The sequence below is a fragment of the Pseudonaja textilis genome, chromosome 1 (genome assembly GCF_049901715.1).
Source record: "Pseudonaja textilis isolate UNSWEBS1 chromosome 1, rPseTex1.2, whole genome shotgun sequence".
NCBI classification, from domain to species: domain Eukaryota; kingdom Metazoa; phylum Chordata; class Lepidosauria; order Squamata; family Elapidae; genus Pseudonaja; species Pseudonaja textilis.
Genome location: NC_141990.1, coordinates 292,273,560 through 292,296,021, shown reverse-complemented (window position 1 = coordinate 292,296,021; position 22,462 = coordinate 292,273,560). Strand labels below are relative to the sequence as shown.

Below are 22,462 nucleotides of genomic sequence, written 5' to 3'. Positions count from 1 at the left end.
CTTACACAGGAAAATATTTCAAGTTGATCTACATCACAGATTTTTTACTGAGTATTTTTCACCATTGGAATGTTCTATAAAGTTTTATGGGGTATATTTGGAATGTAGTTTAGCATCTAACCTAGCCTTCCTCAATCTTCCAGACAGGTTTGTTATGAGGAAAATATCTATGGAGATTCTCAGTCATCCAGATCATGGTTGTTCTAAAGATGCTTTTTTTTTCAGGAGGCAACTAGACTTTCTGGTTTTTCTTTGAAGACATTTCGCTTCTCATTCAAGAAGCTACTTCAGCTCTGTGGAGAAAATAGGAGGCGGAAGATATATTGGATAAGTTCCCCACCTTGAGTTATTTGTAAAAATAATAAAATAAAAATATTAAAAGGTGGGATACAAATATATAACATATATATTTGACATCAACAACTGCAAACATCAACTCTATCAACCAATCAAGAAATGACAACACAGCCAACCTCCCCACCAGTATATATAGGGAGACGGCAGGTCCGATCACGCTTTACTCGCACAAGCACGAAGCCGAAAGCCCCAGCCTGAAGATGGCAAGTGGGACCTTGTTGAAACATTGTCAAGATACGCTCAATCTTACACAGGAAAAGACCCAAACACACCAAGACCTGCATATATATGTGTGTGTGTGTGTGTGTGTGTGTGTGTTTTCTTACGTTTTCGCGGGTACTTACATGTATGGCATTCAGCTTTGTTCGGGTATTTCCCCACGTCATTGTAGTTGTGCTTTTAAAGTTCTAGCAACGTTTCGGCAGAATCTCATTTGCCATCATCAGGCTTCTGTATTGTGTTCGTCTGTGAGTCAGACTTTCATAGCCGTTTCAGTTTTTAATTTGGGGCTAACCTACTGCTGTGCCAGAATGTTTTTTTCTTCATCCTGATTGGTTGGGAGTCTTGGTCTGTGTTTATTGGTCTTGGAGTTTGCTGTGTTCTGCTTGATTGGTGTTTCTAATATCTTCTGTCTGTTTTGTGGCTTTTTTTTGTCTTGATTGGCTGGCAACATTGTGTTCCTGTATTGGAGGCTTTTAGTGCAGCTTGGCTCTGAGTAAATGGACGGATATCCTTTATTAGGAAGCTAGGTTTCATCTGGGTGCCTGGTTGGGGTGTGTTTGAGCTGGAGGTATCAGGGGGGATCTGTTTGTGCCCAGGTGTTTGCCTGGCTTATGGTGTGGAGATTTTTTTGTTTGTGAGTGCAGGCTTCCAGATAATTGATAGCCTGATGGCATCATCTCTTCTATTCATGCTTTCTGGTCTTTTTTCAATCTCTATGGCTTCTCTGATAATTCTGTGGCTGGGGTTTTCTATAGTGGCTAGGGTTTTGGTGCCATGTGACCTGTGGCTTTCATGTGTTGGACTAGTGAGGAAGTGTGTTCCAGCTTTTTTACTGCATTTTTGTGTTCATCCAGGTGGGTACAACTGTTTATACTGTAAGACACCAAAAAAAAACAAATTAACCAATCATATTAGTGTGTTTTGAGAATTCAGACTGTTTTGTTCATTGCCTAATGTCAATCAAAAAAAGGGGGTTAATAAATGTGTCATTTGCATAATGTCGTTAGCTCTGCTGAAAATATTACAGGACCATCAGGCAAAGGACATGGTCTAGTTTTATAATAAAGTATAAAGTATACATGGTTTTTAATTCAGTTGCATGAATCAAAATTATTTTAATTATCCATTGTATAAACTTGGACAAATGTTCTGACAGATAAGATTCCCTTCATAGTTTTGTTGCTCATATAAACACCATTTTGACACATATACAAACAAAACAGAATTCTACACAATAGTTAATCTGTTTTACCATAAATGGCAATTAATACAATTCTACAAATGAAGCATTTCTCTTGTAATAACATGATTTGCAGTTGTATCATCTCTCCAAATTCAAATCAAAATAATAGTTCTGTCTTCCAATAAGTAAGATGGCTTAGAACTAAGGTTATTCTATCCACCTAAACTTTTTCTACTTGAAATAATCAGTGCATGAATGAAGTAGAAGTACTTTAACAAAATCACTTCCATAGCATCACCATTTTCACTTTCCAAATCCTAAGAAATATTTGTCAATATTTTGACTGACCTCAACATTCAAGAACAAAAACAACAAACAACTTGATGATCCAACCACTCGTTCTGATCATTAGGAAAATATAAAAACTAGCATCTAGGCAGTGTCTCCCTCCCCTCTCCAGATCAATAATTCATATTGTGTTCATTGCTTTCGTGCTTTTTGGAAAAACTGAAGTGGTCACTGTGAGAAGGACCTTCACATTCTCTGTTTGGTTAGAAAGAGGTAAATAAAGAGCAGGATGGTGCTGAGGTGGCTTAATTTAGTGGGAGGAGGGACAGCTCAGGAACTGGGAAACAAGCAAAAACAATAGTTCCCATCAATGGGAAACTGTCCACACCTTAAACTCTGGAAAGCTCCAGCTGTCAGGCTTCAAGCCAGATGCAGCAATAAATCTTATCTCTCCACACATTCAATTTTATGTTCAAGAAGTTGCTTATGGCAGAAGTTCACAACTGTGACACTAGATTATTATAATCAATGAAAGCATATATTCACAAAAGATTTGCAGTACACAGAACTCAAAAGTACAGTGTCTTGAGCCCTTTGGGTATCCCCTTAATTTTTCCTGACATGGCACTATTGCTATGACAGCCTAATAAAAGATACAACTTAAGATAGTGTTGATATATGAAATGTATGACTCAATTCCATTTGTCTTCCAATCTGAAGCACTGCAGTTCACAATTCAAAGCTTCAAATTCTGAGCCTTTTCAAATTAACAAAAATTTGGTAATTCTTTTCACAACTTTAGGAAACACCTGTTCAACATTAGCATAGCATTTGTTTTGCCTCACAATAGTACTTTCAACTCCTCCAGCATCATCTCTTAGCCCAACAAATATTAAATAGTATTAAAATGCAGGGTTTAGCTGCACTTTAGAGAAACAACTCAATTATTTTCAGAAATGAAAATTTCAATCATGAAATGTCTTGAAGCCACATAGAAAACCTATCGCATTTTTTTCATATAACCATACTGTATGTCTTAAATGGAAACTGATGAAACAAGGAAGGAATTAGTTCCAAATACATTGTAACAACCCATCTCTATTTTACAATATTATTTTTGTCACTTGCCTTCCTTATTGTGGGTCATAATATTTGTAAGGATAGAGTCCATTGCCACATAATGAGGCCTGAAGCTGAAACTCATCTGAAAGATAAGAAATATGACAAAGTCTTTAAAAAAAAATAGGAGAAAGCAAAGTTATTATTTCAGGTTGCAGCAGGATGATGTAACAGAATCACAAAAACTCAAAGGCCTACTTTTGATACTCTGAAAGTTACTTTAGAAAAAACAAACAAAATTTTACACTTTATGATTTATATAATTGCCCATTTCGCATAAGTGACTCTGGAGGGTGTACAAAGGTTAAAACATCAAAATGTTGTTTTATTTTCCCTCCCCCAAAATAGGAAAAAGACTTGTGATTATGGAATGGTAATTGTCATTTAATTACACAATTGTTATGATTATATTGTGCATCCCACAATACTTTGAGCAGTAAGATATCCTAATTCATGGTGTTTATCCCTGTTTGGGTTGTAATCTGATTGCAAATGGGATTAAATTTAATCATTTTATCTTAAATTTATTAGATACCTATTTATTTATTCATCAAATTTATACAGCCACCCATGTCACAAAACAAGTGACTTTGGGTGATATACAGCAAGGCTAAAATGATTAATAAATAAACATCAAACAGTTATTGTTATTAGAAACTGAAAAACTATAAAATACAGAAAACTAAAAAACAAATATTAGTCAAAGAGCAGGTGTTAACAATAGTAGAACCACCTCAAGCCCAATGACAAAGCCTACTCTGGAGGGTTTTCTGAAAAGTAAATAGGATTGGAGCTGACCTCACCTCAGGGAGGAAATTGTTCCATAAGGTGAGCACTGCAGCAGGTAAGGGACGTCTCCTCAGCCCACCAAGTCTAATTTCCAAAAGATGGGACCTAAAACATGCCTCTTCTTCTGGGTCTGATGGGATGGGCAATTGTAATTGGCAAGAAGCAGTCAGTCAGAAAATCCAGTCCCAAGTCATGTAGAGTTTTAAAAGTCAAAACAGCACCTTAAATTGGATCTTAAAAACAAATTGGTAACCAACGCAGCTCATGGAGCAAGAGTATAACATGTGTTGTTTGAGAAACATATGTAAATGCCCACATCACTGCCTGTTGAAATGTTCAGATGCTTTTTAAGGGCAGCCTGATATAGCATGAATTATAGTAATCTAATGGTGAGGCAGATGTGGTATTCAGCAGGTTCTGATCAGTTCTGGAGAACCAGTAGTGGAAATTTTGAGTACTTCGGAGAACCGGCAGATACCCCCTCTGACTGGAGATTTTACAGTATCCTTCCCCTGCCACACCCACCAAGCCACACCCACAGAAGCGGTAGTAAAAAAAATTGAATCCCACCACTGTGGTGAGGTGATGAGGGCATAAGAGAGCATGAATAAGAGCTGCTCAAATTAGGAATGGCACACAATGCAAAGTTGTACCATGACTCTCCTAGCCATGACTTCCACCTGCTCTTTGAACAGGAGTTGTGAGTCTAAGAGGACACCCAAATTGTGTATGGTGTTAGTTTGGAGCAGTGGCATAATCCTAAAACCAGTGGTCCTTCAAATCCAAAGATGCTGTCTTTCCAGCAGTCAGTTTAAGCCTGTTGTTCTGCAGTGAAGCCCTCAAACCCTCACAGCCTTCAGAGACCGAGATAAAATGTCACTTAATTGGCCAGGGAGTAAGATGCGAGCTGCCTGATGCGGATGCACAATTCCCATTCTTTTCACGCCAGAGATTATCCAAAAGTATAACCAATGCTATCTCCATCCCATACCCAGGTTTGAACCCTGCCTGAAAAGGATTTAAATAATCTGTTTTGTCCTAGGCTCTCTGAAGCACAATCACTTTCTCAACCACCATCTCCAAAAAGGTGGAGATGAAATACTACATGAAAATTGTCTATATAGTGGGGTCTAATGATGGCTTCTTGAGGAGAAAGCAAACCAGCTTCCCTAAGAGGTAAATGAACAACCCTCTTACTGAAAGAATTGAGTAGTAGAACCAGATAACAGGGACCTTGTAGGTCATCTAGTCCACCACCATCCCGCCCAAGGAGGCGACCCTACGCCATTTCTGACAGATGGGAGTCAAATCTCTTCTTGAAAGTCTCAAGTGACAGTGCTCTCACAATTTCCAAGGGCAAACTGTTCCATTGGTTGATTGTTCTCACAAGTTTCTCCTTATTTCCAGGTTAAATCTCTCCTTGTTCAGTTTCCATCCATTATTCCTTGTCTGGCTTTTGGGTGCTTGAGAAAATAGATTGACCCCTTCCTCCTTATGGCAGCCCCTCAAATATGGGAAGACCGGTATCATGTCTCTCCTGGTCCTTCCCTTTACTAGACTAGCCAAGCCCAGCTCCTGCAACTGTTCGTTGTATGTTATTTATATGTTGGAAGAAACTTTTTTTATTATCCTTATTTATTATTTCATAACCACTAGAACCTACTTGCATGACACATGTGAGAGGTGTTTGTAAATAAATTGGTATATATTGCCATCTTTGATACCCAACCAATCATTCTTCATGGCCAAGACATGTTTAAAATAAAATAAGAAAATTATTCAATAATCTCTGATAATTAATCTTGTTTATGATTTACTATCCATCTCTCCTAAGACATAAAAACTAGTGCAAGAATTTCTGTTATTAGATTTCAGATTAATTATTATTGTAAAGTGGAAAACTAAAGGACACATTTCTTTAGGAAGTGATATTTAGAAGTGTTAGAAATTGTTTTTGCTTAAGAGTTAATCAAGTGTAAGTCTCTCTTGCAACAAAAACAACTCCTGATATCTACATGGGACACAGATTTGCAGTTTTCTTAGAAATACAGAAATGTTTTTTCATTGTCATCTTTTGCAATTTTTACATCCCATCTAGTCTGCATCTCTGGGATTTCTAAAGAATGTGGACTAATGTTACAGTTAAAGACAGGTGTACTCACACTTGGTGACCATTATTTATCTATTTTAACTGTTTTTCATAAGTCTTTATTATTCAAGACAAATATGGTAAATATGATTGTTGACAACTTTTGTATCTTTGTATAAGATAAGTATATTTAGTTTTTGTTTTTATTCTTTGCTTAATTTCCTTTGAATTCTTATGTTTTTATTTTCTTTCCCATTTTCTGCCTTTGATCTTTTCTGATGCAATAATTATGGAAAATAAATTCACAGGATTTTGAAGTGTTTTCAAGATGACTTTGCTCTTATTTCAAGTTCTGATGTGAAACTTAATATAATCTGCAAAATCTACCTGTCTTAGCCACTCCTGCTGTCCTACTTTAAATTTTACATTAATGTAGTGAGTCTGAGGAAGCAAGATATAGTCTTTTAATAAAATTTATTCCTTTAACAAAGGACGGCAGAAGCTACCATAGGTTTAATACTCTCCCAACAACTACTCAAGTGCCAGAGTTAACATTAAGCTAAACAAAGAAAGTTGTATTATGGCTTAGCCACTAAACACAGTCATTATATTTGTTCTGCAGATCACAAGGTGGAAACTCTGTTCTCTTTGTTCCGGATTTAGATAATCACTAACAGATCATGATTTGCTGTCTCACCTAAATTCTGCAAACGAGGGAATTCCAACATTCGCAGATCAAAACCTGCTAGCTTTAAGGCCTACTATGCAAGAGGGTCAACATCCACTTTAAAGAGAAGAAAAAGTCCGAAGCGCTTAAGGAAGTTAAAAGTTTCATGCCTCAGGAATCACTTTGGGAGCGGAAGGGTAGTGCCTGCAACCTTCAGGGGAGGAAACCAGACTCGTTTTTGCGAAAGGGCAATAATAATTTACCAAGAAGGGGGGGAAAAACACACCACACTCATAGCCTGAAAACCGGTTCTGTTACTTAAACGAAGAGCAAACGTTGCTGGAGCGGTTGAGAGACTCCAGAGAATCTAGACCAAGGAGGTCGAGCCTGGAGCCCAAATAACTCGGGCGGCGGGAGCGAGGAAAAAAGGTCTGTGAACCCGGGGAAGGCCAGCAAAGGCGCCACTTTGCCAGTTAAAACGACTTACGGGCAAACCAAGCGCCAAACCTGAGGAAACCTTTGGAGGCGGCAAGCTCCCCGCCGTTGAAAAGGGCAGCACGAAGTGTCCCAGAGGGGCGCGGTTCATTCTTTACACTTCGTGCAAAACGGACCGGGGGAAGGGAAGAAAGAAGGTGGGGGGAGGAAAGAGAGAGAAAGAAATCACACGTTGGCGGAAAAAGAGCACATTCTCTACAAGCCCGAAGGCACAGAAGTTTTCTCCTGCGGCCGCCGAAGCCCTTTCTCCTCGGCCACCTGGGCGCTTTTCCTCCTCGGGCGAAAGGGGGGGGGGGCTTGCGTCCGTCCCGAAAGCCGAGGCTTGTGCGCGCCCCCGGGGAGGAGCCAGGCATTTGTGGCCCGAGGGCCGAAGCGCGCGCTCTCCCCGGCAGCCGGTTTGCCTGGGGCAGGACTGCGCTGGAGAGCAGAGCGAAGAGGCGGACGATGAAGAGAAGCGACCGGCGGAGTTCATCGTTGGCCTGCTGTCCCGAATAAGCCGGTAGCTTCCTGGGTGAGTTTTCTAAAGGAAGGAAGGTTGCCGAAAGGGAATCGGGACTACCCGTTTCTTAGTGCATTTGAAACACGAAAAAAGCCGGCGCGGCAGTCTTGGCCCGGCTTGATATTAGTAGGGAATGTTGCATCTGATTGATTCAAGAGATTAGGGCGCGATTCCGGGAAATGTGCCAAAAGAAAAGGCGCCTCCAACTAAGCAGGATACTATTTTCTTGATCTGGGAGGAAAAGGGGGTCCTTCTTGCTTTGGAAGCGTTAGGAAAGCAAGTTCATTTCTTGCTGATAACCTTAATGCTTCTCTAACTTAATTACTTTAGTGTTGTATCTCCGTTACTCGTTCGTTTTTGTTTGTTTTGTGCTGTCAACTTGGGGCTGTGTTGGCATCGCATAGAGCCTCACACTAGCCAACAACATGTTTATTGGGGTGGGCGAAGCCAGCCTGTTTGATGAATGTTTCCAGAATATATTACTTTCTCCAAAGTGTGTCAGCCTTTGTATTCTACACTTCTTTATACAAAACCTACAAAAGCTTTGTTTAATATTTTAAAAGCAATGGAAGGCTAACAAATCCCATATTTGCTACAGTAAAACTAGCAGCTACTTACTTTTTTTCTATTAACGTGTTTGGCCACTTTAAATGCTTACCCTGCTGCCTATAAATGAATAACTGTGATTGAATTTTACTAACTGTGATTAGATGAGTCCTGACTTAACATCTTCATTTATTTCGATTGTGCAAGATTATAATTGTATAATATAATCTTTTATAATTTGCAAGCTAATCAATTAAAACAATTAATTATAGATTTTCTCCCAGGCTGTGTGATAAGAAATGCTAATTTTTGAACAGCAGCTATCATATAGACTTGATACCCAAATCGCATAGTTATTTTACATTTCAAAATGAGTGTTATAGGAAAACCAAAATCCAGACCTCAGCTAGATGGCAACACGAAAGTAGAGTTGTTCATTGTTGCCATTAACTGGTCCTCTAGATTTTTCCAGTTCTGATGTGGCTACTCTATTGTTTGGTTGTAACTAACCCTTTTCAATCTTAAAATGTGCTGATAAGAGGAGAATTTTTAAAAGATTTAAGATGCATCATAATTAACTTTAAAAGGTGACTTTCCCTTCTAATGGCTATATATACACAATATGGTAGACCATGAACAGTTCTGTACAAACCACCAAAATGACATTCACAAAACACAAACTTTGTTGCTTAATATCATTTGAATAAACCTATATGTGTGTGGGAATGTAGTTAATCATATCTTTTCGCAGAGGCAAAAGTGTACACATTTCTGTGTAAATCCAGATATATAGTGTTTCTCCAAAAATAAGACCCAACCAGAAAATAAGGTCAAGCATGATTTTCAGGATGGTCATAATTTATGCCCTACCCCCAAAATAAGCCTCAGTTAAGATTGTGAGTCCTTGGGGGCATGGCCAGCACAGGAGGTGGTGAGCACGTGAGGGCCAACAATGTCCTTGGCCGGCACACTCTGAGGCTGCGCAACCTGCACATCCACAGAGTGTGCCTGCCAAGGGGCCGGTGGACTGCAGCCGCTGCCAGACATGGTCAGCCACTGCACGGTCGCCATCTCTTGTGCGCACACTGAGAGTGGGGTGCCCGGTCAGAGAGGGCTGGGGCAGTGGTGGGGGGTGCAGTCCCTCACCATCACTCTGATACCGTGTTTCCTCGAAAATAAGTCCTAATGAATCTTTTGATATATGATCAAGCCTTATTTTGGGGGAAACACTATCAACAAATGAAATATTTAAATCAGTGGTCAGTCCTACTAAGTGGATTGTTTTTCTGTAAAGCTGAATTTTGCAGAGTCATGGAGACCTGGCTGATCAGTGTTCATATTCCTTCCCAGTCAGTGAAGATATTGAAAGGATGGTATGACTCATAAACACTCTCATTTTTTTACACTGTATTTATCTACTCTATTGATGTAGCTTCTTATCCATAAGAGCATATTAGCTCCGATTGCTTTTATCCCATTACTAATATTTATTCATAATTAAGGTATGGATAGCCTGTGCCTGCAAATTATTTCACAATTACTTTGTTACATTTACTTTTAATGTGACTACAGGTAGCTATAGTTGAAACTCTTGAATTAGAGATATGAATTCAATGAATTGCTAATTTATGCTTCTTTAATAGTTTCTGAAGTTCATTGCAGTTAAAAGGCAAAATACTATTTCTTCTTTGCTATGTGTCATAGCAAGGAATTATAGACCTTGTATGTGCATTTTTTAAAATAGGTGAGTCTCTCCTTAATTTTTTCCTTCTCCTTGAATGGCTACTCATGGGAGTGCCCTTTAACTACTAAAAATAAATAAAATGAAAAATAACTTCAAACCCACTTGGTTTAAAGTTCTTTCCTCACCTGCCTACACCACTTTTTAATCTAAATTCCATTGCTAAAGATTTATACTATCTGGACATTCTGTTCTGATGCATAACTTTGATCACCTAACTGGTTGGGCGTGCTTAGAGTATCTAGCCATGTTATATAGCTGTCTAAAAATAAACAAGTATGATTCAATTGGTTTTTAAAACTTACTTTCAAAGGAAGTCTTGGCAAGTCCTCACTTAGGTGCATTTTTTCTAGTTAAATCCTAGCTATGTTGTGTCTAGAAGTGTCATTCAGTTTACTTTTTAAGGTAGAGAGTAGAATCAGCCACTAAGCCTTAGATGTATTTGAAGGGACCACAATAATAGCATTAATTCAATTATAAAGGTAAAGGTTCCCCTCACTCAGAGCCAGCGCTGTCTGAAGACGTCTCCATGGTCATGTGGCCGGCATGACTGAATGCTGTTACATTCTCACCAAAGTGGTCCCTATTTTTCTACTTGCATTTTTACATGCTTTCGAACTGCTAGGTTGGCAGAAGTTGGGACAAGTAACGAGAGCTCACTCTGTTAAGCAATGCTAGGGATTTGAACTGCTGAACTGCTGACCTTTCTGATCGACAAGCTCAGCGTCTTAGCCACTGAGCCACCATGTACCTGATTCAATTGCTACTGTTGCATAAATAGGCAGAAGTGGGTGGGTTGTTTTTTTTTTTGCAATATTCTCATGAATTACTTTATTTTACATTTTAATTAATGCATTTGTTTTATTGGATATTTATGATTTCATATATTGTATTGTATTGCAAACCATTTTAGGAAAATTTGATTTTGAAAAGTGACATACAAAATATATAAATAAATAAATATTTCTCTCTTCCCTTTCCACAGCCCCTTATTCTTTTTTTTTTTCATTTTGAATTGTTCAATGGTTAAATCTGTAAATACTCTTTTACAAGGATGGGTGAAGCTATCAGTTTAAACTAAGTTTGCTTTTTTGCAATTCCAACTCGAAATCCAGACAAAGGTTAATCTGAGTATTATTTGAATCCTTACCCTTTAATGAAACAAGCTGCTAAAACTCAGGGTAACTTTTGTTTATTAGAAATGTGTATTTATTGGAAGTAAACTCCAATGTGTGGCAAATAATTTACAGTATTAAAAGCATACCTTATGGCTGAAAGTACAGTAAATAAATAAAATGTGCCCCACTGACTGTGTTTAAGTCTATTTAGATTCCACATTGCATTGTTTCATTTCTGTCATATTGTCTGCTGTTGGTTTTGTTCCAGTATGCTACTTGTATTTTCTCAGAATTTATTTATTAAGAGACTATTTTGCTCATGAGCTTATAGCTGTAGACAATGCGTTTGTTACTTTTAAAAAATTGATTATATTTATGCACCGCACTATAAGAAAAATGTGATCACGTTCTTCCCATTCTCGCAGGGTGAGACCAGTTTTTCTCTGCCTTCAAAGTATTAATTATTAGCAATTTAAATGGTGATTCTTATCATCTGCCTTATACTGCTCACCCACACTTTCAAGTGAGTCATCATTCGACTCTATTCCCTTCATCCTTAATCTGCACTGCTTTAAAATTTTAAAAGTTGCAAAACTGCTTCTTGGATGACAGTGGGTTTATAATGTTAGAAGTCTTAGCCAAACACTGTCATAAACGGATGCTTTCTGCCATCAAGTTGCAGAACCAATTTTGTTTTAAGATTGATCTTAATCAGGAAAGGATGTGCAATGTACAAGTTGTCCTCGACTTACAACAGTTTGTTTAGTGATTGTTCAAAATTACAACAGCACTAAAAAAAGTGACTTATGACCGTTTTTCACATTTACAACCGTTGCAGCATTACCATGGTCATGGGATCAAAATTCAGATGCTTGGCAAGTGACTCCTATTTATGACAGCTGCAGTGTCCTGGGGTCATGGGATCACCCTTTGCGAACTTCTGACAAGTAAAGTCAATGAGGAAACCAGATTCACTTAACAACCATATTAATAGCTTAACAACTACAGTGATTCACCTAACAATTGTGGCAAGAAAGGACATAAAAAGGGGCAAAACTCACTTAAATATCTTGCTTAGCAACAGAAATTTTGGGCTCATTTGTAGTTGTAAGCTGAGGACTACGTTTAGTTAATTTGACTAGTATCTACAACTACCGTATGTATGTATTATGCCTCTCTAGAGCAGGGGTGTCAAACTCAAGGCCTGGGGGCCAGATCCACCCCGTGGGGTGCTTAGAACTGGACCATGGGGCTGTTCTGGAAACAGTGAAGGACTGGCCTGTGGTGCCCCTGGCAGTGAAAATGGTCATAAAGGGTCCATAAAATGGTCCATAAAATGGTCTGCTCATGTTGTTAATCACATCACTTAGTGACTAAAATTCTGGTCCCAGTTGAGGTTATAAGTCAATACACCTGTGCATTTTACTAGTTGGCTTAAATATAGTTTACTGAATAATTAAGGTTCACATTATTTATATAAGACATTAAAATATAAAACTGTATTAAAGGATCATAATAATTAAGTTTGCATAGTATAATGAGCTAAAGTTAACATGTAAGGAAATATATGCAAGATACAAGGTGTAATTGAAACTCTGCAAATCAACCCAAGAGAATAATAGTATAGTATTAATACTTTGAAAAGTAATTAGATTGTATTCAGTATAAATTTAAGTTTCTTAATCTTGAGACCTTCAAATGTGCCAGTACTCTTCTGCACACAAATGAAATGACCAAAAGCTATGATTTCTTTAAATAAGAAAAATAACTTGTGATACCTTGTTTTTAGTTTCAGATCTGAATTGCAGTCAATGTTCTGACGTAAGAGATTCTTTATTCATTATTGATTAGGAATCTACAAATTTATTCATTTGCTCATGGTGAATTGAACTCTACTTCCTCCCTCATTTGCGGGATAGGAATAGCTTTGTCTAATGAAGCCCTGATTCTGAGCAATTAGTTTTATGATCTTGCATTAATTCTTACAATCTTAAATTTTCTCAATATTTTTTTTATGAAAACTGTTGCCAAATGCCTTTTTTTTAGTTTGGCCCCTCCTTTGTGGTCCTAATTTGTATGAAACTAAGCTGCATCTACATATATTTTAATTTGCGAAGTAGAATAAAAGTGGTTTAACTCTTCCTACACTTCCCAGTTTTAAAGTTCCATTCATGAAGCTTGAGTTCATCCAGCTTTTGTTGAGCTCTTAGTTAAATGTCGAGTCATTTAGACCTACACTATCACATAAAGAATCATGCCACAATAGGAGTAATGAGTTGTCAGCAAATGGAAATAAGAATAACATCAACTTCCTACAACTGAAGAAAAACAATATTTACAGAAGTTGTGGTGTTAGCAGTAACTGTAGAGCTGTTTTGTGTTCTTCGAAAAAACCATTCTGAGAAATGGGAACATAAAGGGATATGGTATCATAACATGTAATTATGCAATAAGCATCCAAAAGAGGAAATTACCCAGTTAAAAGCAATGACTGGTTTCCTTGAATAACAAAGGGATAACATTGTGAGTTTTAATCCAGGCTAATAATAGAACTAAGTATCTTCATACATGTTTATGTAACGTGTAATTAAAGATTGTCATTGCCGAGGTGATTTCCATGGCAAGTTGAGTTATCAGTAGTTTATTAAAAGGTTATATTTACTGTATACATTGTTGCTTGGTGTTCTTGTTCATTTTGTTTGATAAGTTGTGCAGCAGTTCCAGATGGGCCACAGCTTCCCTTTGTGTTTGTGTGTAGTATTTGAAGAAATCAAAAATAATTCAGGGTAACTTAGAGATAAAAATGATGCACCAAAGTATTTTTCTGCTGAAGAAGAGACAAAGTCCATAACCCAGCTGATCACTGCAGAAGAGCAGATTGCTGCTTCTCAGCTGTGTTATTTCCGCAAAGTAACATAGCAGGTAAGGATTCATGCGTGCGCAAAGTGCGCGATCACCAGACCAGTTGTTACACCGTCAGCATCCCACCCCTGCATATACTTTGCTGGGGGTTCTATTTACAGGTTGAGGATTCTTAGTCATACAGACTGCAGTTAGTCTAATCATTTTTATGATTTGCTAAAAGTCATTTCTCTCCGGTAGGAATGTAGAAAATTCAGAAGTTAGCTGGCAATGATCACGAGCAGGAAAGTTACATATTAAGCTAAGAGTCTTTATCTCTTCAGTTCTGTGTGCTTTTTCCCTCATGCATAGGCATTCAGCTAAGCATAATAGACATTTTATTCAAATTATGAAGTAAGAAGTTATCACACAATGACTTTATCTACCACCATCTACACAAATCTATTGAATCTGCATTTCCAGTGCTCTAATTTTATTTTTGACATTAGTTTGCATAGTTCATAATATATTTGCTCTGGGATCAGTTGGTAAATTATCTATGAAGAATGCTAAATAGTAGGTTGTGGCTAACCCTGAAGTTGGGGAGTATGATTTAATTTTTTCTGAAAAGTTGCTCTTTTGAATTAAGGATTTTAAATGCTTGAGAAGGTTATACAGCAAATATAAACTGGCAACTGCCGTGATCATGTCAATCATACCATTATGATAAATGGTGCATTGTCTGAAATTTCCAAATGACATTAAACTGATGTGTGTCCAAAAATGAATTGAAAAATATAATTTTTAAAAGAACTTAAAATTCGGATACAAGCTTAGAGACTAATAGTTAACTAAAAGTCATTTCCTTTCAGTAAGCTTGCTGCTTTTTGTTTTTGCTGATGACTTTTCAATTTCCAATGGAAATTAGTAATAGGGTAGAAGTTTTCAGACTTATTACATACCATTTTTAATGTTATTAAGATAATGACCAATGGTCATCCAAAGAATGAATGATACGGATCAGTGGCCTGAGGTAAACAGGTTGTCCCAGAATAATAGAATTTGGGTTACTAAGATTGTATTGGAACCAGAATAGTATTTACCCAACAATATATATAAATAGTTTGTTGGTCTCCATAAAATGTTAGCAACCTGTCATATCTGTCTGTCCATCCATTCTTCCCTCCCTCCCAGGGTGAAAAAAACCACTCTTTAAAGCTAGCATCTTTCTTTATGCATTGTTGCAAGGCAAACAAACTAAAATTCCATTGAGAGAGCACCTGCCATGTTGTGCTAAGAAACAATCAGCCACATCTTGTAAATTTTACAAGGTTGGTCAGATCCATTTTATTTTACCCCTATTATATAAACTGGTTGAAGACAATCAGATCTTTTGGAAAATTCAAAATCTTCCATCATTCACCCAGTAGCTAGGTTCTGGTTTGCCACAGTGGAGATAAGGCAAAGGTTGGAACAAAGATAATGTTGATTTTCCTTTCATTTTCATTATGCTCTAATAATATACATTTGGGTTGAAATGCTCTAATATATTTTGTTGAAATAATTCTTAAGAATTATTTTGTAATGGATTTAGTTCTGTTGTTATCAAGATTATAACATAATTTAATGCTAAAAATATTAAGTTTTTGAGAATTGTGCTGGTCATTAGGTAAATAAAGATGACTTGTCATACTAAAATATTACCATCATGTGCCACCATAAGCAATAGAAGATAAATAGGATATGAAAGTAGGGATAGCTAATCATTAAATGTACCCATTGTTTGGGTTCGAATGGCTGATATATTTCTATTACTTTATGTTCTGTGTACAGTTTTGTGGACTGCCATATTTAATGCCTGATTCACTATTTACAGAACATGATCCATTTCAGAGGGGTTTTTTATGAGTACCAAGTTTATTTCCTTCTAGAAGCACAATTTAAATAAAGGTATTTCCTTATTGGAGAGAAAATAATAACCAACCAGAGGTTTTCCGTCTGAGTCTTGTGCTTACTCAAGAGCAAAATTATTATGTTGAAGATGCCGTGTATCAAGCTACTTCTGAAACTTCATTTGTATAAATTAACTATTGTGTCCTTATTGCCTTGAATTAGACAAAGAGTAACTGGTTAAACATTTTAGCGTTCACAGAATATACACATAATCAAATCAAGAGTCAGGCTTTATTTCCACTTTATTTTTATTTACTTTTTAACCATGCCTGCTGATCCTGTTCTGTAACTGAATGCTGCAGTGCCATGTAGTAAGTTCACTTACGAACTGCTGTGTATTCTGCTGACTGGCACTCCATTTGTAGTGCAGATAGTTGGGAAGCCATATAGTTGAAGACAGCCTGCATATAAGAAAGCTTTGTATAGTGGTTTTGCATTAATCTCAGGGAAGTGGCCCCCAACCTTTTGAGCAGTAGGGACTGGGGTGTGGTTTCAAATACTACCTAGATCCATTGAGTAGCCTTACAGCACATGGGACAATGACTATGCTAGAATATTCTATGTAGTATCTATCCATAGAAGATAATATTTGTAGCTCAGGGTTGAGCTGCTCTCTTAGCTGGGTTGAGCTGCTCTCTGAGCTGGGTTGTTTCCTTACAGATGTTTCACTACCAAACTAGGTAATATCACCAAGGATAGTAGGGAATGGGATTTGCTTTCATTTTATATACTAGTGATTTGCCTTGTCAATGTTGGTGGGGGTGGTCTTGGTGGTTCCTTAATTAGGCTATTTACTGTTAATTTGTTTGTCTGATTTGGTAGTTCCTTAACTGGGTATTGTTTGGTACTTGATTGTTGGTCTAATATTGATCTTGCTGTTCATCTCTGCTCATCTGGGTGTTGATTGCCGGTGATGAGGTGTTTTAGTCTCTTTGTTTTCTTTTTGGCTCTTTGATTGTCTCTTGCGAATTGTATGTAGATGTTGTTTAAGGTCTCCAGAAATGCTCTAGCTTTTTTGGACTTAGCTTGTTCTAGAATGCTCACAGTTTCCCAGATTAAGCTATGGTTAAATCTGTCCATGTGTTGTGAAATTAAGGAGTTAATTGTTGAGTTGTGTGGTATCCAATTAAGTACTGCTGCAGTGTTGTGATGTATCTTGTCATTAAAGAACATGATCTATTTCATAGGGGTTTTCTCCTTATGAGTACTAACTTTATTTCCTTCTAAGAAATACAATTATTTAAGGGTATTTCCTTATAGGAGAGAAATTAAAATAATAACAAATGAAAGGTTTTCAATGTGGCTCTTGACCAAAATGATTAAGTAGGTTAAGATGCCGTATTTTGTTCTGTAGCTACCCATGCATTAATGTAAATTCCTACATAGCAGTATAGCAATATTTGCTTTTTGCCATTCTGTTTGCAAAGGTGAAATCAGTTCATCCTCAATTTTAAACTGAGCATAGTAACCTATTATGCATAACTGAATATTTAACCTGTGTATGCATAACCTATCCATGAATATTTACCTAATATCATTTAATATCAAAAGAAATTATGATTTGTCTGCTGACTTAGGACTTGCCTCAGGATGGTATTTATAGAAAGACATTGGTTCACACTGGCATTTATCACTCTGCAAGCAGAGAGAGAACTCATTTAACTACCGTATAGTTGCCCATTGCACTTAAAAACATCTAGCTTTAACGCTTTAGAGGCCTTAGACCAGGGGTCTCCAATCTTGGCAACTTTAAGACTTGCGGACTTCAACTCCCAGAATTCCTCAGCCAGCAAAGCTGACTGAGGAATTCTGGGAGTTGAAGTCCGCAAGTCTTAAAGTTGCCAAGATTGGAGACCCCTGCCTTAGACTGCCCACGCCCCCAACTGTGCTTCCCTTTTTTTGCCAGCACTAACAAAGAGAGCACATATACACACAAAAACACGTTTGCTGATGAAAGGCAAAAGCAAAACCTCTGGACCATTAATTTGGAATTCATTCCGGAGGTGCTGGAATACTTTTCCATAATCATGGTATGATATGTGATTTCTTTTCTCTACTGATGGATATAGCTCTTCCAATTAACAAATAGGATATTTCTTCCAGACCCCTGTATCAGTAATGGTCTCTGGTGAAAATCTTTGTCAAATAGAAGAGAGCAGATCATTTTAGTTTTTAGATCCAGAGAGCAATAATAAGAGTGAATCATTTGTTGCAGAAACGTTCCTCTGGAAGTAGGTAAGTAGATTATCTACTTACCTCAACTGAGAAATAGCCCATTCCCTAGATCAGAATTTCTCAACGTTGGCAACTGTAAGATGAGTAGGGTCCAATTCCCAGAATTCCCCAGTCAGTTATGTTGTCTGGGCAATTCTGAGAGTTGAAGTCCACCCATCTTAAAGTTATGAAGGTTGAGAAACACTGAGTAGGCAATAGTAGGTCCTCTATTGGACCATAAATTTGGCACCTACTAATTCAGGTTTTAGTCTTAACATTTAAATGGCTTTAATGTTCCAGTCCTCCAGAGTTTATGTGCTGAAGAAAGCTCTTCAGTAGATTTTTAAATTTCCTGCATATTTTACACTTTGTAGTTTTTAAAAAATAAATTTATTTTTAACTTTAATGTAGTGGAGTGTAGGATATTGATATACTTATATACTTACAAAAGTGAAAAGTTGGACTTAACATTGTCCCCGTGTTTTATTTCAGGAGATTGAACCTCCTAATCATTGCACTGAACACTTATAAAATGCGGAAAAAGAGGATTTTTTTCTGTATTTCTGATCTAATTTTCTAATAATTTCCAGGTCTGCCTTCTTCATTGCTTCCAGCTTGCTTAGAAGCAGTAATGGCAACAGAATGCATTAAGAATTGTTGTAGAGGATGTTTATATTCTAACAAAGAAAAACATAATGGTAAGTTTAACTAATTTAAATATCTTATTTTTTTTAATGGTGAAATTACAAAACTAGTAACTATTGCTTGGGAGGAGCAATTATTATTTTCAACAATGTCATGGGTAAAATTTGTGAAAATCTAATTGTGATGACATAATATCCGATCCTAAAAGAACCGATTATAGGTACATTTAGTACTGCAGGGTGGTAATCTTAAAGTGAACATTCTCAGCCAATATGGCAAAAAGGAAAATATTGTGGGAGACCAAAATAACACTCATCAGACCATATAATTGGAAGGGGCCTTTTAGGCTCCCTAGTCTACCTCTAGTCCGAAGTAAAGCTTTGCTAATAGATGGCAGCTCGCTTTCACTTGAACTCATGCACTAACTATTGTACAGGTAGTCCTTGACTTATGACCACAATTGAGCCCAACGTTTATGTTGCTAAGCGAGACAGTTGTTAAGTGAATTTTGCCCCATTTTGCATCCTTTCTTGGCACAGTTGTTAAGTGAATCACTGCAGTTGTTAAGTTAGTAACATGGTTGTTAAGTGAATTGGGCTTCCCCATTGACTTTGCTTGCCAGAAGTTGAGAAAAGGTGATTACATGACTCTGGGATACTGCAACCATGATAAATATGAGTTAGTTGCCAAGCATTTGAATTTTGATCATAGGATCATGGAGATGCTGCAACGGTAGTTAAGTGTGAAAAATAGTCGTAAGTCATTTTTTCAGTACCATTGTAACTTTAAAACTTTAAATGAACCGTTGTTAAGTTGTGGATTATTTGTATCTCTTTCCAATTTGATGAGCAGAGTTTCAATTCCATTTTTGAATGAGTTTTTCATCTCCTAGGCTGCCATGCTATCTAGCCCACACTTGCCAGCTGACTTGCTAATCAGAACATCATGTTGTACTTTATGAAATAGTTTGTCAAAATCAAAATATTTTACAGATGCTTAAGGAGGCCTAAAGTTGGCCAACTGGCACTTTACCTTTTTTCTGGGATATATAATGATGTATGTAATTATTAGAATTAAGTTTTGACTGTATTTATAATTTTAAGTAAACTGGTATTTACTGATTCTGAGACCTTCTCTTAACCAGCACTGACAAATAATTGAAATCATCAGTTATAATATTCTAGAACCATTTGCAACTGTCTCAAAATTGATATATTTAACTGCTCCATATAAATTTATTTGTCTGTGATCCTATTAAAATACAAAATATCATGAATTAAGTACTGAATGCATTTGGTTCCTTTTTTTGTGTTATATAACAGCCTCTCTGGAGAAACAATCTACAGTTACTGACAAGTATACATCAAAAGTAGTGGAGAAACCTCCTTTGTCTTCTGTATCCATGAAAAAGCAGGTTGGCTGTTCAGAAGATTATCTTCTCTCTAAGTTCCCACCAGGTGGCAAAGAAATACCCTTTGTAGTTCCTCAGTTCAAACTTGCTTACATCCAACCTCGGAACCTTAGTAATCCGCACCTTGGGGGACTTCAAGGTAAAAACATGAAAGAGTGTAAAATTAATGTGTCTTTTTGAGAGGCTGCCTTTTGATGCATTGGAAACCTGCTTATGCAATTGATTACTTGTTCAAATTGCTAATTAAGATCAAACTATATAGATACATGCAGCAAAAAGTGATCTTCTGTAAGACTAGGTAGATAGAAGTTGTCCTTGGTTTCTCACCAGTCTCCCCTACACATACAACATTGAAACAGGCCATTGATACTCTTTAAGCTTTAATGAATAAAGTAAAAAGACAGCTTTTCCCCATAGGCTTTCTTTTATTTGATGTTTTTACTTGTGTTTGATCCTTTTGGATAGTTGCCTGTTTTTGATGGTGGCTTAAAAGCTAAAAAGCAAGACCAAAAATAGTATACAGTATGCTCTATTAGTTGATTTGTTTGTAAATTCTATAATGAATTGTAGGTTATTAAAGTATGTATTTTTTGTTACTGTTTCAGATTATTCTGTGACTTCATGGAAGTCTGTCCTCCTATCCATCGCTCGTTAACCTAAAATGCATTTCATTGACCATGTGCAAGAAGGAAAACTCCTTTCCAAAACCAACTGAGATTGGTTTTAGTCTTTTTATTCTTTAAACATGCAGATCAAACTTTTTTTAAAAACTGCTGCTTCTTTCAGATGATGGTTTTTATTCCAGCTGCAAGACTTAATCTGGATTGGAGAGTAGAGCAAAGGCCTTGTTTTAGCCAGATATAGGTCCCTTCTTATGACAATATGCTCTTTTGTTCCTACTTCTGAACTTGCTAGCCTTACTTGTCCCTAGAGTCTACTGAATGAAAAAAAAAACAATATCTTATTGTGAAAGGCATGCCAAGGACTCTCAGAGCAGAGAGTTGTGTAAGCCAGAAGTTTAGAGTATTCCTGGCATTACAATCTAAAAAAAAGTCAACTGTTTTGTGTTACTGGAAATTTTAGCTCTTAATGTTTAAACTATTCCTAAACATAGTTTTAACCACATAACAATCCTAGAATAATGGACTTGCACATTAAATCTGCACTTGTGGTTTCATAATATAGAGCAGTGCTTCTCAAATTTGACAGTTTTAAGATGTGAAGTCCAACTCCCAGAGTTGTCCTGCTTGCCATCAAGAGCAGGGGTCGCCAACCTTTTGGACCTCAGGGACCACCAAACTCAAGTTTAGATCCCAGGGACCACTAACTGGTTTTGTGGATGTGGCCTAATTTGTGGGTGTGGCTTGGTGGTCATGTGACTGGCTGGGCATGGCTTGTATGTAAATGTTATAAATATTTATATAAATATTGATTTTTTTTTATAAAAAAGAGCAACTTTTACCCAAAATCAGGCAAAGCAGGCAGGCAGATTGAGTTGCTCACAGAATCACAGATTCATTCAGAAATCTATCTATCTGCCATTGGCTAGCTCAGTCTGTCATACAAACTTTGCTTGCAAGCAAACTCATAAAATTAACTCACAACACACCAGGCATGTAAATATTGATTTTTTTATTTTAAAAAAGCAACTTTTATCCAAAATCAGGCAAAGCAGGCAGATTGAGTTGCTCACAGAATCATTCAGTGTTCTATCTGTCTGCCATCAGCTAGCTCAGTCTCTCAAATTTGCTTGCCGTGAGCGTGTACTGAATTTGCTTGCAAGCAAACCTTCAGTCCTAAGGGAGGTTTGGCTGTGCTTAGCTAGAAAGCAAGAAATCCAACCATTTCCTGCTTCCTAGCTAATCTAAATGTCCTGGCACAGAACAGCAGAACAGATGATGGTCGGAAAAAGAAAAAATAGCAACTTAGCAGACAAGTTTGCCGGGTAAGGAGTGAGTGGGCGGAGAGGGTTCCCGCGGGCCATGTGGGCTGAGCAGCCTTGTGTTTCTGCACAGACTGGATTAATTGCTTTGGTGAGGTGCTCTGGGAGTGAGATTTCTCTGTGGCCCACCAAAATTTTCTCATGGCCCACCAGTGGGCCGCAGCCCACCGTTGGCGACCACTGATATAGAGGATACTTGCAGTTCCTTCTTTTTCTGAAATGCTCAATTCCAAGCATTGTTATCATAATAATAAATTTGATCAGGAAAGTGAATTGGGATGACTCTTGTAACTCCTTTGCCTCTTTAATGATTAGACGAGAAATGAGAGCAACATTGAACAAT

General features: G+C 37.3%; 1 protein-coding gene across 1 annotated transcript in view; it reads left to right on the top strand.

Annotated features, from left to right (window-relative positions):
• Positions 1–6,654: 6,654 nt before the first annotated feature.
• TC2N (tandem C2 domains, nuclear) overlaps positions 6,655–22,462 on the top strand; it is a 28,550-nt gene continuing 12,742 nt past the window's right edge. Inside the window, exons 1-3 of the mRNA XM_026713147.2 lie at positions 6,655–7,720; positions 18,712–18,819; positions 20,089–20,316. Coding sequence (XP_026568932.1) covers positions 18,753–18,819; positions 20,089–20,316 — 295 coding nt within the window. The 5' untranslated portion in view covers positions 6,655–7,720; positions 18,712–18,752. The remainder of the gene's footprint in view (positions 7,721–18,711; positions 18,820–20,088; positions 20,317–22,462) is intronic.